The 15,419-nt window shown below is 46.9% G+C and overlaps 1 protein-coding gene across 1 annotated transcript in view; it reads left to right on the top strand.

Moving 5' to 3' along the window:
• The window catches only part of LOC142907695 (CMP-N-acetylneuraminate-beta-1,4-galactoside alpha-2,3-sialyltransferase-like), a 45,730-nt gene that overhangs the window by 3,040 nt on the left and 27,271 nt on the right, over window positions 1–15,419 (top strand). The window contains exons 2-4 of the mRNA XM_076057361.1: window positions 11,782–11,851; window positions 14,392–14,442; window positions 14,918–14,968. Coding sequence (XP_075913476.1) covers window positions 11,782–11,851; window positions 14,392–14,442; window positions 14,918–14,968 — 172 coding nt within the window. The remainder of the gene's footprint in view (window positions 1–11,781; window positions 11,852–14,391; window positions 14,443–14,917; window positions 14,969–15,419) is intronic.

Here is a 15,419-nt window from a genome sequence, read left to right as displayed (position 1 = left end):
GTGGTGATGGTGGTGGTGATGGCGGTGGTGGTGGTGGTGGTGGTGTAGTGGTGATGGTGGTGGTGGTGTAGTGGTGGTGGTGGTGGTGTAGTGGTGGTGGTGGTGGTGGTGATGGTGGTGGTGGTGGTGGTAGTGGTGGTGATGGTGGTGATGGTGATGGTGGTGATGATGGTGATGGTGGTGGTGATGGTGGTGGTGGTGGTGGTCGTGCTGGTGGTGGTGGTGATGGTGGTGGTGGTGGTGGTGGTGATGGTGGTGGTGGTGATGGTGGTGGTGGTGATGGTGGTGATGGTGGTGGTGGTGATTTTGATGGTGGTGGTGATGGTGGTGATGTTGATGGTGGTGATGGTGGTGGTGGTGTAGTGGTGGTGGTGGTGCTAGTGGTGGTGATGGTGGTGATGGTGATGGTGGTGGTGGTGATGATGGTGATGGTGGTGGTGATGGTGGTGGTGATGGTGGTGGTGATGGTGGTGATGGTGGTGGTGGTGGTGGTGGTCGTGGTGGTGGTGGTGGTGGTGGTGATGGTGGTGATGGTGGTGGTGATGGTGGTGGTGATGGTGGTGGTGGTGATGGTGGTGGTGGTGGTGGTGGTGATTTTGATGGTGGTGGTGATGGTGGTGATGTTGATGGTGGTGATGGTGGTGGTGGTGATGATTGTCGGGCAAAAACAACCCCCTACCTCTTCGCAGTGCCGGACGGGCAACTTTCTTGTGGACAATGCTGTGGGGGGAGATCCAATTTTGATTGGCTCCTCCCCTCATGGCGTCTGTGTCCACCACAGGGGCTAAACGGGGGCTCTGGCCGGGTGCGAGGGGCTGGTAACCCCTCCACCAACACCAGAGTCAGAGTATCTGTGTGTGTAGGTCTCAGCCGCTGGTACTCTAGAATTAGCGGTAGGAGTGTGGGTAAGTCCCCCTGAGACCGGAGTCAGGAGATCTGTGTGTGTAGGTCTCAGCCGCTGATACTCTAGAATTAGCGGTAGGAGTGTGGGTAAGTCTCCGCTGAGACCGGAGTCAGGAGATCTGTGTGTGTAGGTCTCAGACACTGGAGGTACTCTAGAATTAGCGGTAGGCCTGTGGGTAAGTCCCCGCCAAACACCGGAGTCAGTAGATCTGTGTGTCTACATCCCAGCCACGCGAGGTACTCTAGAGTTAGCGGTAGGCCTGTGGGTAAGTCCCCGCTGAGACCGGAGTCAGTAGATCTGTGTGTGTAGGTCTCAGCCACGCGAGGTACTCTAGAATTAGCGGTAGGCCTTAGGGTAAGTCCCCGCTGAGACCGGCGTCAGTAGATCTGTGTGTCTACATCCCAGCCACGCAAGGTACTCTAGAGTTAGCGGTAGGCCTGTGGGTAAGTCCCCGCTGAGACCGGAGTCAGGAGATCTGTGTGTGTAGGTCTCAGCCACGAGAGGTACTCTAGAATTAGCGGTAGGCCTGTGGGTAAGTCCCCGCTGAGACCGGAGTCAGGAGATCTGTGTGTGTAGGTCCCAGCCACGCGAGGTACTCTAGAGTTAGCGGTAGGAGTGTGGGTTAGTCCCCGCTGAGACCGGCGTCTGGAGATCTGTGTGTGTAGGTCTCAGGCCGGAGGTACTCTAGAATTAGCGTTAGGCCTGTGGGTAAGTTCCCCGTCAAACACCGGAGTCAGTAGATCTGTGTGTTGGTCCCAGCCGTAAGTTCTCTAGAATTAACGGTAGGCCTGTGGGTGAGTCCCCGCTGAGACCGGAGTCAGGAGATCTGTGTGTGTAGGTCTCAGCCACAGGAGGTACTCTAGAATTAGCGGTAGGCCTGTGGGTAAGTCCCCCCTGAGACCGGAATCAGGAGATCTGTGTGAGTAGGTCTCAGCTGCTGGTACTCTAGAATTAGCGGTAGGCCTGTGGGTAAGTCCCCGCCAAACACCGGAGTCAGTAGATCTGTGTGTCTACATCCCAGCCACGCGAGGTACTCTAGAGTTAGCGGTAGGAGTGTGTTAAGTCCCCGCTGAGACCGGAGTCAGGAGATCTGTGTGTGTAGGTCTCAGCCGCTGGTACTCTAGAATTAGCGGTAGGCCTGTGGGTAAGTCCCCGCTGAGACCGGAGTCAGGAGATCTGTGTGTCTACATCCCAGCCACGCGAGGTACTCTAGAATTAGTGGTAGGAGTGTGGGTAAGTCCCCGCTGAGACTGGAATCAGGAGATCTGTGTGTGTAGGTCTCAGTTGCAGTACTCTAGAATTAGCGGTAGGCCTGTGGGTAAGTCCCCGCCAAACACCAGAGTGAGTAGATCTGTGTGTGTAGGTCTCAGCCACGCGAGGTACTCTAGAATTAGCGGTAGGAGTGTGTTAAGTCCCCGCTGAGACCGGAGTCAGGAGATCTGTGTGTGTAGGTCTCAGGCCATAGGTACTCTAGAATTAGCGGTAGGCATGTGGGTAAGTCCCCGCTGAGACCGGAGTCAGTAGATCTGTGTGTGTAGGTCTCAGACACTGGAGGTACTCTAGAATTAGCGGTAGGCCTGTGGGTAAGTCCCCCTGAGACCGGAATCAGGAGATCTGTGTGTGTAGGTCTCAGACACTGGAGGTACTCTAGAATTAGCGGTAGGCCTGTGGGTAAGTCCCCCTGAGACCGGAATCAGGAGATCTGTGTGTGTAGGTCTGAGGCCGCTGGTACTCTAGAGTTAGCGGTAGGCCTATGGGTAAGTCCCCCTGAGACCAGAGTCAATAGATCTGTGTGTGTAGGTCCCAGCCACGCGAGGTACTCTAGAGTTAGCGGTAGGAGTGTGGGTAAGTCCCCGCTGAGACCGGAGTCAATAGATCTGTGTGTGTTGGTCCCAGTCGGAGGTACTCTAGAATTAGCGGTAGGCCTGTGGTTAAGTCCCCGCTGAGACCGGAGTCAGGAGATCTGTGTGTGTAGGTCTCAGCCACGGGAGGTACTCTAGAATTAGCGGTAGGCCTGTGGCTAAGTCCCCACTGAGACCGGAGTCAGGAGATCTGTGTGTGTAGGTCTCAGGCCGGAGGTACTCTAGAATTAGCGGTAGGCGTGTGGTTAAGTCCCCGCTGAGACCGGAGTCAGGAGATCTGTGTGAGTAGGTCTCAGCTGCTGGTACTCTAGAATTAGCGGTAGGCCTGTGGGTAAGTCCCCGCCAAACACCGGAGTCAGTAGATCTGTGTGTCTACATCCCAGCCACGCGAGGTACTCTAGAGTTAGCGGTAGGAGTGTGTTAAGTCCCCGCTGAGACCGGAGTCAGGAGATCTGTGTGTGTAGGTCCCAGCCGCTGATACTCTAGAATTAGCGGTAGGCCTGTGGGTAAGTCCCCGCTGAAACCGGAGTCAATAGATCTGTGTGTGTAGGTCCCAGTAGAGTACTCTAGAATTAGCGGTAGGCCTGTGGGTGAGTCCCCGCTGAGACCGGAATCAGGAGATCTGTGTGTGTAGGTCCCAGCCACGCGAGGTACTCTAGAACTATTGGTAGGAGTGTGGGTAAGTCCCCGCTGAGACTGGAATCAGGAGATCTGTGTGTGTAGGTCTCAGTTGCAGTACTCTAGAATTAGCGGTAGGCCTGTGGGTAAGTCCCCGCCAAACACCAGAGTGAGTAGATCTGTGTGTGTAGGTCTCAGCCACGCGAGGTACTCTAGAATTAGCGGTAGGAGTGTGTTAAGTCCCCGCTGAGACCGGAGTCAGGAGATCTGTGTGTGTAGGTCTCAGGCCATAGGTACTCTAGAATTAGCGTTAGGCATGTGGGTAAGTCACCGCTGAGACCGGAGTCAGGAGATCTGTGTGTGTAGGTCTCAGGCCGGAGTTTCTCTAGAATTAGCGGTAGGCATGTGGGTAAGTCCCCGCTGAGACCGGAGTCAGTAGATCTGTGTGTGTAGGTCTCAGCCACGCGAGGTACTCTAGAATTAGCAGTAGGCCTTAGGGTAAGTCCCCGCCAAACACTGGAGTCAGTAGATCTGTGTGTGTAGGTCTCAGCCACGCGAGGTACTCTAGAATTAGCGGTAGGAGTGTGGGTAAGTCCCCGCTGAGACCGGAGTCAGGAGATCTGTGTGTGTAGGTCCCAGCCACGCGAGGTACTCTAGAATTAGCGGTAGTCCTGTGGGTGAGTCCTCGCCAAACAGCGGAGTCAGAGGATCTGTGTGTGTAGGTCTCAGACACGCGAGGTTCTCTAGAATTAGCCGTAGGCCTGTGGGTAAGTCCCCGCTGAGACCGGAGTCAGGAGATCTGTGTGTGTAGGTCTCAGCCACGCGAGGTACTCTAGAACTATCGGTAGGAGTGTGGGTTAGTCCCCGCTGAGATCGGAGTCAGTAGATCTGTGTGTGTAGGTCTCAGCCACCGGAGGTACTCTAGAATTAGCGGTAGGCCTGTGGGTAAGTCCCCTCCAAACACCGGCATCAGAGGATCTGTGTGTGTAGGTCTCAGCCACCAGAGGTACTCTAGAAATAGCGGTAGGCCTGTGGGTAAGTCCCCGCTGAGACCGGAGTCAGGAGATCTGTGTGTGTAGGTCTCAGCCACAGGAGGTACTCTAGAATTAGCGGTAGGCCTGTCGGTAAGTTCCCACTGAGACCGGAGTCAGAGTATCTGTCTGTGTAGGTATCAGCCGCTGGTACTCTAGAATTAGCGGTAGGCCTGTGGGTAAGTCCCCGCTGAGACCGGAGTCAGGAGATCTGTGTGTGTAGGTCTCAGCCACGGGAGGTACTCTAGAATTAGCGGTAGGCCTGTGGGTAAGTTCCCGCTGAGACCGGAGTCAGAGGATCTGTGTGTGTAGGTCCCAGCCACGCGAGGTACTCTAGAATTAGCGGTAGGCCTGTGGGTAAGTTCCCGCTGAGACCGGAGTCAGGAGATCTGTGTGTGTAGGTCCCAGCCACGCGAGGTACTCTAGAATTAGCGGTAGGCCTGTGGGTAAGTCCGCGCTGAGACCGGAGTCAGGAGATCTGTGTGTGTAGGTCTCAGCCACGCGAGGTACTCTAAAATTAGCGGTAGGCCTGTGGGTAAGTCCCCGCTGAGACCGGAGTCAATAGATCTGTGTGTGTAGGTCCCAGTAGGAGTACTCTAGAATTAGCGGTAGGCCTGTGGGTAAGTCCCCGCTGAGACCGGAATCAGGAGATCTGTGTGAGTAGGTCTCAGCCGCTGGTACTCTAGAATTAGCGGTAGGCCTGTGGGTAAGTTCCCCGCTGAGACCGGAGTCAGGAGATCTGTGTGTGTAGGTCTCAGCCACAGGAGGTACTCTAGAATTAGCGGTAGGCCTGTGGGTAAGTCCCCGCCAAACACCGGAGTCAGTAGATCTGTGTGTGTAGGTCTCAGGCCGCTGGTACTCTAGAATTAGCGGTAGGCCTGTGGGTAAGTCCCCTCTGAGACCGGAGTCAGGAGATCTGTGTGTGTAGGTCCCAGCCACGCGAGGTACTCTAGAATTAGCGGTAGGCCTGTGGGTAAGTCCCCCTGAGACCGGAGTCAATAGATCTGTGTGTGTAGGTCTCAGCCACAGGAGGTACTCTAGAATTAGCGGTAGGCCTGTGGGTAAGTCCCCGCCAAACACCGGAGTCAGAGGATCTGTGTGTGTAGGTCCCAGCCAAGCGAGGTACTCTAGAACTAGCGGTAGGCCTGTGGGTGAGTTCTAGATTTGAAGCTTTCGTGACTGCTAGGATCCATACTAAATTTTGATTTAAAGCTTTCGTGACTGCAGTAATTCATATCCTTAGTTCTTTCGGTAAAGTCACCACGTTGAAGGGAAACAATAAAATAATAAAAAATATATAAAACAATAAAAATTCTCACGACGTTTCGACCATAACACAAAGGGTCGTCATCAGGTGTGTTGGTTTGCATTAATTTATTTATTTTTAGCTACCATGTTGAGAGATTCGTTCATGAGGCTATCCACATATACAAGCACAGAGACAATTTCAACCGAGAAGATGGATTCCGACTTAGCAATCATTGGAAGGATTTGATAAACCATTTCGGGTCTTAATTGATTGTTCACGCTTACGGTGGCTTTCAGACAGCATACATTATAAAAAATTTCGTCTCCCCCCTCCTCTTTTCAGAACATAGATGGACTAGTCCTTGTAAACAAATTGCCAAATCGCTGCGCGTGGCGCTGACGTTATTTATAAATAAATAAATACACCGTTTAAAAATAAATAAATTTATGCGAACCGACACACCTGATGACGACCCTTTGTGTTATGGTCGAAACGTCGTGAGAATTTTTTATTGTTTTATATATATAAATTATTATTTTATTGTTTCCCTTCAACGTGGCGGTGACTTTACCGAAAGAACTAAGAATAGGATCGATACTCTTCGGTTCTATTGGGTAAAGTCAGCACGTAGGTAAAACAATAAAATAAAAAGGTCCCCGGTCTGAGCGTGGTTGTGTTTCGCTAAATTCTCCTGTTTGATTTGTACTAGGTGCCTCTGTGGATGTGTAAGCTTTGACTTTAACTTAGCTATTTCAATGCTAAATTCTATGCTAATTCCTTTGTCAAGGGGTGCCTCTGTGGATGTGTATGCTTTAACTTCAACATATCCATTTCTGTGACCAGTTACAAGCTAATCACTCAGCTATTTCAATGCTAAATTCCCCTGTTTGATTTGTACTAGGTGCCTCTGTGGATGTGTATGCTTTAACTTAACTATTTCAATGCTAAATTCTATGCTAATTCCTTTGTCAAGGGGTGCCTCGGTGGATGTATATGCTTTGACTTTAACATGGCTATTTCTGTGACCAGTCACAAGCTAATCACTCAGCCATTTCAATGCTAAATTCTATGCTAATTCCTTTGTCAAGGAGTGCCTCTGTGGATGTGTATACTTTAACTTAGCTATTTCAATGCTAAATTCTATGCTAATTCCTTTGTCAAGGGGTGCCTCTGTGGATGTGTATGCTTTAACTTCAACATAGTCATTTCTGTGACCAGTCACAAGCTAATCACTCAGCTATTTCAATGCTAAATTCTATGCTAATTCCTTTGTCAAGGGGTGCCCCTGTGGATGTGTATGCTCTGACTTTAACATAGCCATTTCTGTGACCAGTCACAAGCTAATCACTCAGCCATTTCAATGCTAAATTCTCCTGTTTGATGAGTACTAGGTGCCTCTGTGGATGTGTATGCTCTGACTTTAACATAGCCATTTCTGTGACCAGTCACAAGCTAATCACTCAGCTATTTCAATGCTAAATTCTCCTGTTTGATTTGTACTAGGTGCCTCTGTGGATGTGTAAGCTTTAACTTTAACATAGCCATTTCTCTGACCAGTCACAAGCTAATCACTCAGCTATTTCAATGCTAAATTCTCCTGTTTGATTTGTGCTAGGTGCCTCGGTGGATGTATATGCTTTAACTTTAACATGGCTATTTCTGTGACCAGTCACAAGCTAATCACTCAGCCATTTCAATGCTAAATTCTATGCTAATTCCTTTGTCAAGGGGTGCCTCTGTGGATGTGTATACTTTAACTTAGCTATTTCAATGCTAAATTCTATGCTAATTCCTTTGTCAAGGGGTGCCTCTGTGGATGTGTATGCTTTAACTTCAACATAGTCATTTCTGTGACCAGTCACAAGCTAATCACTCAGCTATTTCAATGCTAAATTCTATGCTAATTCCTTTGTCAAGGGGTGCCTCTGTGGATGTGTATGCTTTGACTTTAACATAGCCATTTCTGTGACCAGTCACAAGCTAATCACTCAGCCATTTCAATGCTAAATTCTCCTGTCTGATTTGTACTAGGTGCCTCTGTGGATGTGTAGGCTTTGACTTTAACATAGCTATTTCTGTGACCAGTCACAAGCTAATCACTCAGCCATTTCAATGCTAAATTCTCCTGTTTGATGAGTACTAGGTGCCTCTGTGAATGTGTATGCTCTAACTTTAACATAGCTATTTCTGTGACCAGTTACAAGCTATTCACTCAGCCATTTCAATGCTAAATTCTATGCTAATTCCTTTGTCAAGGGGTGCCTCTGTGGATGTGTATACTTTAACTTTAACATAGCCATTTCTGTGACCAGTCACAAGCTAATCACTCAGCTATTTCAATGCTAAATTCTATGCTAATTCCTTTGTCAAGGGGTGTCTCTGCGGATGTGTATACTTTAACTCAGCTATTTCAATGCTAAATTCTATGCTAATTCCTTTGTCAAGGGGTGCCTCTGCGGATGTGTATACTTTAACTTAGCTATTTCAATGCTAAATTCTATGCTAATTCCTTTGTCAAGGGGTGTCTCTGCGGATGTGTATACTTTAACTTAGCTATTTCAATGAGCCATTTCAATGCTAAATTCTATGCTAATTCCTTTGTCAAGGAGTGCCTCTGTGGATGTGTATACTTTAACTTAGCTATTTCAATGAGCCATTTCAATGCTAAATTCTATGCTAATTCCTTTGTCAAGGGGTGCCTCTGTGGATGTGTATACTTTAACTTAGCTATTTCAATGCTAAATTCTATGCTAATTCCTTTGTCAAGGAGTGCCTCTGTGGATGTGTATACTTTAACTTAGCTATTTCAATGAGCCATTTCAATGCTAAATTCTATGCTAATTCCTTTGTCAAGGGGTGCCTCTGCGGATGTGTATGCTTTAACTTAGCTATTTCAATGAGCCATTTCAATGCTAAATGCTATGCTAATTCCTTTGTCAAGGGGTGCCTCTGCGGATGTGTATACTTTAACTTAGCTATTTCAATGAGCCATTTCAATGCTAAATTATATGCTAATTCCTTTGTCAAGGGGTGCCTCTGTGGATGTGTAAGCTTTAACTTTAACATAGCCATTTCTGTGACCAGTCACAAGCTAATCACTCAGCTATTTCAATGCTAAATTCTATGCTAATTCCTTTGTCAAGGAGTGCCTCTGTGGATGTGTATACTTTAACTTAGCTATTTCAATGCTAAATTCTATGCTAATTCCTTTGTCAAGGAGTGCCTCTGTGGATGTGTATACTTTAACTTAGCTATTTCAATGCTAAATTCTATGCTAATTCCTTTGTCAATGGGTGCCTCTGCGGATGTGTATACTTTAACTTAGCTATTTCAATGCTAAATTCTATGCTAATTCCTTTGTCAATGGGTGCCTCTGTGGATGTGTATACTTTAACTTAGCTATTTCAATGCTAAATTCTATGCTAATTCCTTTGTCAAGGGGTGCCTCTGTGGATGTGTATACTTTAACTTAGCTATTTCAATGCTAAATTCTATGCTAATTCCTTTGTCAAGGAGTGCCTCTGTGGATGTGTATACTTTAACTTAGCCATTTCAATGCTAAATTATATGCTAATTCCTTTGTCAAGGGATGCCTCTGTGGATGTGTATACTTTAACTCAGCTATTTCAATGCTAAATTCTATGCTAATTCCTTTGTCAAGGCGCTTTGTTTCCTCTCACACAGCTTAAAAGGTCGCGATCTGAGCTTGGCTTCTCCCACTCCAGCGCTGTCCTACCAGACAGCCTCGTTCCCCTTCACCTGACGAAGGCCGCTTGTGGTGTTGTGGCCGAAACGTCGGCCACAACACACGTGACTTTACCTCCCAATAGAACCAGTGTGTGCAGCTGTGACACATCAATAAATAAATGTAGCCTCCCGAGTGTGCCGAGTTTCACTCTACCGATGTGACCTCGTGAGACGGGAGCTCATCGCTGCGGTTCCTACGCCTGGTGACTGACCCTGGGGTTGCGCCCGAAACGTCGTGATTTAGTCTTATTTCATTCGAGAACGGCAACTTGACTTGACCCTAAAGAACCAACAGAGGCTACCCGGGGGAGCTTTGTCTGTGTCTGTGTGTGACTGCACTTGCCCCTACGGCCCTGCTAGAGGCTACCTGGGGGAGCTTTGTCTGTGTCTGTGTGTGACTGCACTTGCCCCTACAGCCCTGCTAGAGGCTACCTGGGGGAGCTTTGTCTGTGTCTGTTTGTGACTGCACTTGCCCCTACAGCCCTGCTAGAGGCTACCTGGGGGAGCTTTGTCTGTGTCTGTGTGTGACTGCACTTGCCCCTACAGCCCTGCTAGAGGCTACCTGGGGGACCTTTGTCTGTGTCTGTGTGACTGCACTTGCCCCTACAGCCCTGCTAGTGGCTACCTGGGGGAGCTTTGTCTGTGTCTGTGTGATTGCACTTGCCCCTACAGCCCTGCTAGAGGCTACCTGGGGGACCTTTGTCTGTGTCTGTGTGACTGCACTTGCCCCTACAGCCCTGCTAGAGGCTACCTGGGGGAGCTTTGTCTGTGTCTGTGTGACTGCACTTGCCCCTACAGCCCTGCTAGAGGCTACCTGGGGGAGCTTTGTCTGTGTCTGTGTGACTGCACTTGCCCCTACGGCCCTGCTAGAGGCTACCTGGGGGAGCTTTGTCTGTGTCTGTGTGACTGCACTTGCCCCTACAGCCCTGCTAGAGGCTACCTGGGGGAGCTTTGTCTGTGTCTGTGTGACTGCACTTGCCCCTACGGCCCTGCTAGAGGCTACCTGGGGAAGCTTTGTCTGTGACTGTGTGTGACTGCACTTGCCCCTACGGCCCTGCTAGAGGCTACCTGGAGGACCTTTGTCTGTGTCTGTGTAACAGCACTTGCCCCTACAGCCCTGCTAGAGGCTACCTGGGTCACCTTTGTCTGTGTCTTTGTGACTGCACTTGCCCCTACAGCCCTGCTAGAGGCTACCTGGGGGAGCTTTGTCTGTGTCTGTGTGACTGCACTTGCCCCTACAGCCCTGCTAGAGGCTACCTGGGTCACCTTTGTCTGTGTCTTTGTGACTGCACTTGCCCCTACAGCCCTGCTAGAGGCTACCTGGGTCACCTTTGTCTGTGTCTGTGTGTAACTGCACTTGCCCCTACGGCCCTGCTAGAGGCTACCTGGGGTAGCTTTGTCTGTGTCTGTGTAACTGCACTTGCCCCTACAGCCCTGCTAGAGGCTACCTGGGGGAGCTTTGTCTGTGTCTGTGTGACTGCACTTGCCCCGACAGCCCTGCTAGAGGCTACCTGGGGGAGCTTTGTCTGTGTCTGTGTGACTGCACTTGCCCCTACGGCCCTGCTAGAGGCTACCTGGGGGAGCTTTGTCTGTGTCTGTGTGACTGCACTTGCCCCTACAGCCCTGCTAGAGGCTACCTGGGGGACCTTTGTCTGTGTCTGTGTGACTGCACTTGCCCCTACGGCCCTGCTAGAGGCTACCTGGGGTCACCTTTGTCTGTGTCTGTGTGACTGCACTTGCCCCTACGGCCCTGCTAGAGGCTACCTGGGGTCACCTTTGTCTGTGTCTGTGTGACTGCACTTGCCCCTACAGCCCTGCTAGAGGGCTACCTGGGGGACCTTTGTCTGTGTCTGTGTGTGACTGCACTTGCCCCTACAGCCCTGCTAGAAGGCTACCTGGGGGACCTTTGTCTGTGTCTGTGTGTGACTGCACTTGCCCCTACAGCCCTGCTAGAGGCTACCTGGGGTCACCTTTGTCTGTGTCTGTGTAACTGCACTTGCCCCTACAGCCCTGCTAGAGGCTACCTGGGTCACCTTTGTCTGTGTCTGTGTCACTGCACTTGCCCCTACAGCCCTGCTAGAGGCTACCTGGGGGAGCTTTGTCTGTGTCTGTGTGACTGCACTTGCCCCTAACAGCCCTGCTAGAGGCTACCTGGGGGAGCTTTGTCTGTGTCTGTGTGACTGCACTTGCCCCTACAGCCCTGCTAGAGGCTACCTGGGTCACCTTTGTCTGTGTGACTGCACTTGCCCCTACGGCCCTGCTAGAGGCTACCTGGGTCACCTTTGTCTGTGTCTTTGTGACTGCACTTGCCCCTACAGCCCTGCTAGAGGCTACCTGGGTCACCTTTGTCTGTGTCTTTGTGTGCCTCAGGGCTGCTGCTGGTCGCCTTGCTTGGCTGCTCGGCGGTTCTCGTAGGGCTGAGATCGACCCTCGGACGCTCGTGAGTGGTCGCTCGTTGCCATGGTTACCGGCGTTGTTACCTTGGTTACCGTCATCGTTAACGCCCAGATCGACCATTCGGACGCTCGTGAGTGGTCCCTCGTTGCCATGGTTACCGGCGTTGTTACCTAGGTTACCGTCATCGTTAACGCCCAGATCGACCATTCGGACGCTCGTGAGTGGTCCCTCGTTGCCATGGTTACCATTATCGTTGCCATGGTCACCGTAATGGTTACCATCGCGGTTACCAACGAGGTTACCATCGTCACCATTATCGTTACCATGGTTACCGTCATCGTTACCGCCATCATCAACGTGACTTTGTAGATGATGATGATGTTAGTGATGATCTTGTTACTGATGATGATGTTAGTGATGATGTTGTTAGTGATGATGATGATGTTAGTGATGATGATGATGATAGTGATAATGATGATGATGATGTTAGTGATAATGATGTTAGTGATGATGATGATGTTAGTGATGATGATGTTAGTGATGATGATGATGTTAGTGATGATGTGTTAGTGATGATGATGTTAGTGATGATGATGATGTTAGTGATGATGATGATGATGTTAGTGATGATGATGATGTGTTAGTGATGGTGGTGATGTTAGTGATGATGATGTTGTGTTAGTGATGATGATGTTAGTGATGGTGATGATGTTGTTAGTGATGATGATGATGAGGTTAGTGATGATGATGATGATGTTAGTGATGATGTTGTTAGTGATGATGATGATGTTAGTGATGATGATGATGATGTTAGTGATGATGATGTTAGTGATGATGTTGTTAGTGATGATGATGATGTTAGTGATGATGATGATGTTAGTGATGATGATGATGATGTTAGTGATGATGATGTTAGTGATGATGATGATGATGATGTTAGTGATGATGATGTTAGTGATGATGATGTTAGTGATGATGATGTTAGTGATGATGATGTTAGTGATGATGATGTTGATGTTGTTAGTGATGATGATGTGTTAGTGATGATGATGTTAGTGATGATGATGTTAGTGATGATGTGTTAGTGATGATGTTGTGTTAGTGATGATGTGTTAGTGATGATGTTGTTGTTAGTGATGATAATGATAATGTGTTAGTAATGATGGTGATGATGTTAGTGATGATGATGATGATGTGTTAGTGATGATGTTGATGTTGTTGTTGTTAATGATGTTGTTGATGTTGATGATGTTGGTGTTGTTGATGTTGTTGATGATGATGATGTTGTTGATGTTGTTGATGTTGTTGTTGATGTTGTTGATGTTGTTGATGTTGTTGTTGATGTTGTTGATGATGTTGATGATGTTGATGATGTTGATGTTGTTGATGATGTTGTTGATGTTGTTGTTGATGATGTTGTTGATGATGTTAATGATGATGATGTTGATGATGTTGTTGATGATGTTGTTGATGTTGTTGTTGATGATGTTAATGATGATGATGTTGATGATGTTGTTGATGTTGTTGTTGATGATGTTGATGATGTTGATGATGTTGTTGATGTTGTTGTTGTTGATGATGATGATGTTGTTGATGATGTTGTTGTTGATGTTGATGATGTTGTTGTTGTTGATGATGTTGTTGTTGTTGATGTTGTTGATGTTGATGTTGTTGATGATGTTGTTGATGATGTTGTTGATGATGTTGTTGATGTTGATGATGTTGTTGATGTTGATGATGTTGATGATGATGTTGATGTTGGTGTTGTTGATGATGTTCATGTTGTTGTTGTTGATGATGTTGATGATGTTGATGATGTTGATGATGTTGTTGTTGTTGATGTTGTTGTTGTTGTTGATGATGTTGTTGTTGATGTTGTTGATGTTGTTGTTGTTGATGTTGATGTTGTTGTTGATGATGTTGTTGATGTTGTTGTTGATGTTGTTGATGTTGTTGTTGTTGATGTTGATGTTGTTGTTGATGATGTTGTTGTTGATGTTGTTGATGTTGTTGATGATGTTGTTGATGTTGATGATGTTGTTGTTGATGATGTTAATGATGATGATGTTGTTGATGATGTTGATGATGTTGTTGTTGATGATGTTGTTGATGTTGTTGTTGATGATGTTAATGATGATGATGATGTTGTTGATGTTGATGATGTTGTTGTTGATGATGTTGATGATGTTGTTGTTGTTGATGATGTTGTTGTTGTTGATGTTGTTGATGTTGTTGATGTTGTTGATGATGTTGATGATGTTGATGTTGTTGATGATGTTGTTGATGTTGTTGATGTTGTTGATGATGTTGATGATGTTGATGTTGTTGATGATGTTGTTGATGTTGTTGTTGATGATGTTGATGATGTTGTTGTTGATGATGTTGATGATGTTGTTGTTGATGATGTTAATGATGTTGTTGTTGATGATGTTGATGATGTTGTTGTTGTTGATGATGTTGATGATGTTGATGATGTTGTTGATGTTGTTGTTGATGATGTTGATGATGTTGTTGATGATGTTGTTGATGTTGTTGTTGATGATGTTGATGATGTTGTTGATGTTGTTGTTGTTTTTGCATCAGAAGGTTAATTCCTGTAGCAGCAAGCGATGTTAACAGAATTTCCATTCCAAGGTAACTAACTCACTACTACACTACACTATAGTGTACTATAATACACCATAGTACACACTATCGTACTATAGTGTACAATAGTACACTATCGTACTATAGTGTGTACTATTTTGTAATATAGTACACACTATAGTACACACTATAGTACACTATAGTACGGGTACTCTATAGTACACACTATAGTACACTATAGTACACTATAGTACTATAGTGTACTATTGTACACTATAGCACTATAGTGTGAACTATAGTGTACTATAGTACACACTATAGTACACTATAGTACACACTATAGTACACTATAGTACGGGTACTATAGTACACTATAGTACTATAGTGTGTACTATAGTACACACTATAGTACACACTATAGTACACACTATAGTACGGGTACTATAGTGTGTACGGGTACTATAGTACACACTATAGTACCGATACTATAGTCTCTGACGGTTTTTGTGTTTCTACCTTTCAGAGATTTGAGAATCGCCCTGAGAATCTCTGCCAATACCACGACAATTATAACGTGAGCAGAATACTATACACTATACACTACACTATACACTACACTATACACTACACTATACACTACTACACTATACACTACTACACTATACACTACTACACTATACACTACACTATACACTACTACACTATACACTACTACACTATACACTACTACACTATACACTACTACACTATACACTACTACACTATACACTACTACACTACACACTACTACACTATACACTACTACACTACTACACTATACACTACACTATACACTACTACACTATACACTACACTATACACTACTATACTATACACTACTACACTATACACTACTACACTATACACTACTACACTACACTATACACTACTACACTATACACTACTACACTATACACTACACTATACACTACTACACTATACACTACTACACTATACACTACTACACTATACACTACTACACTATA

This window comes from Petromyzon marinus, chromosome 82 (assembly GCF_048934315.1).
Source record: "Petromyzon marinus isolate PM22_M1 ecotype Great Lakes invasive population chromosome 82, UKy_Petmar_22M1.pri1.0, whole genome shotgun sequence".
NCBI lineage: Eukaryota > Metazoa > Chordata > Hyperoartia > Petromyzontiformes > Petromyzontidae > Petromyzon > Petromyzon marinus.
This window is presented reverse-complemented; position numbering and strand designations above follow the sequence as displayed.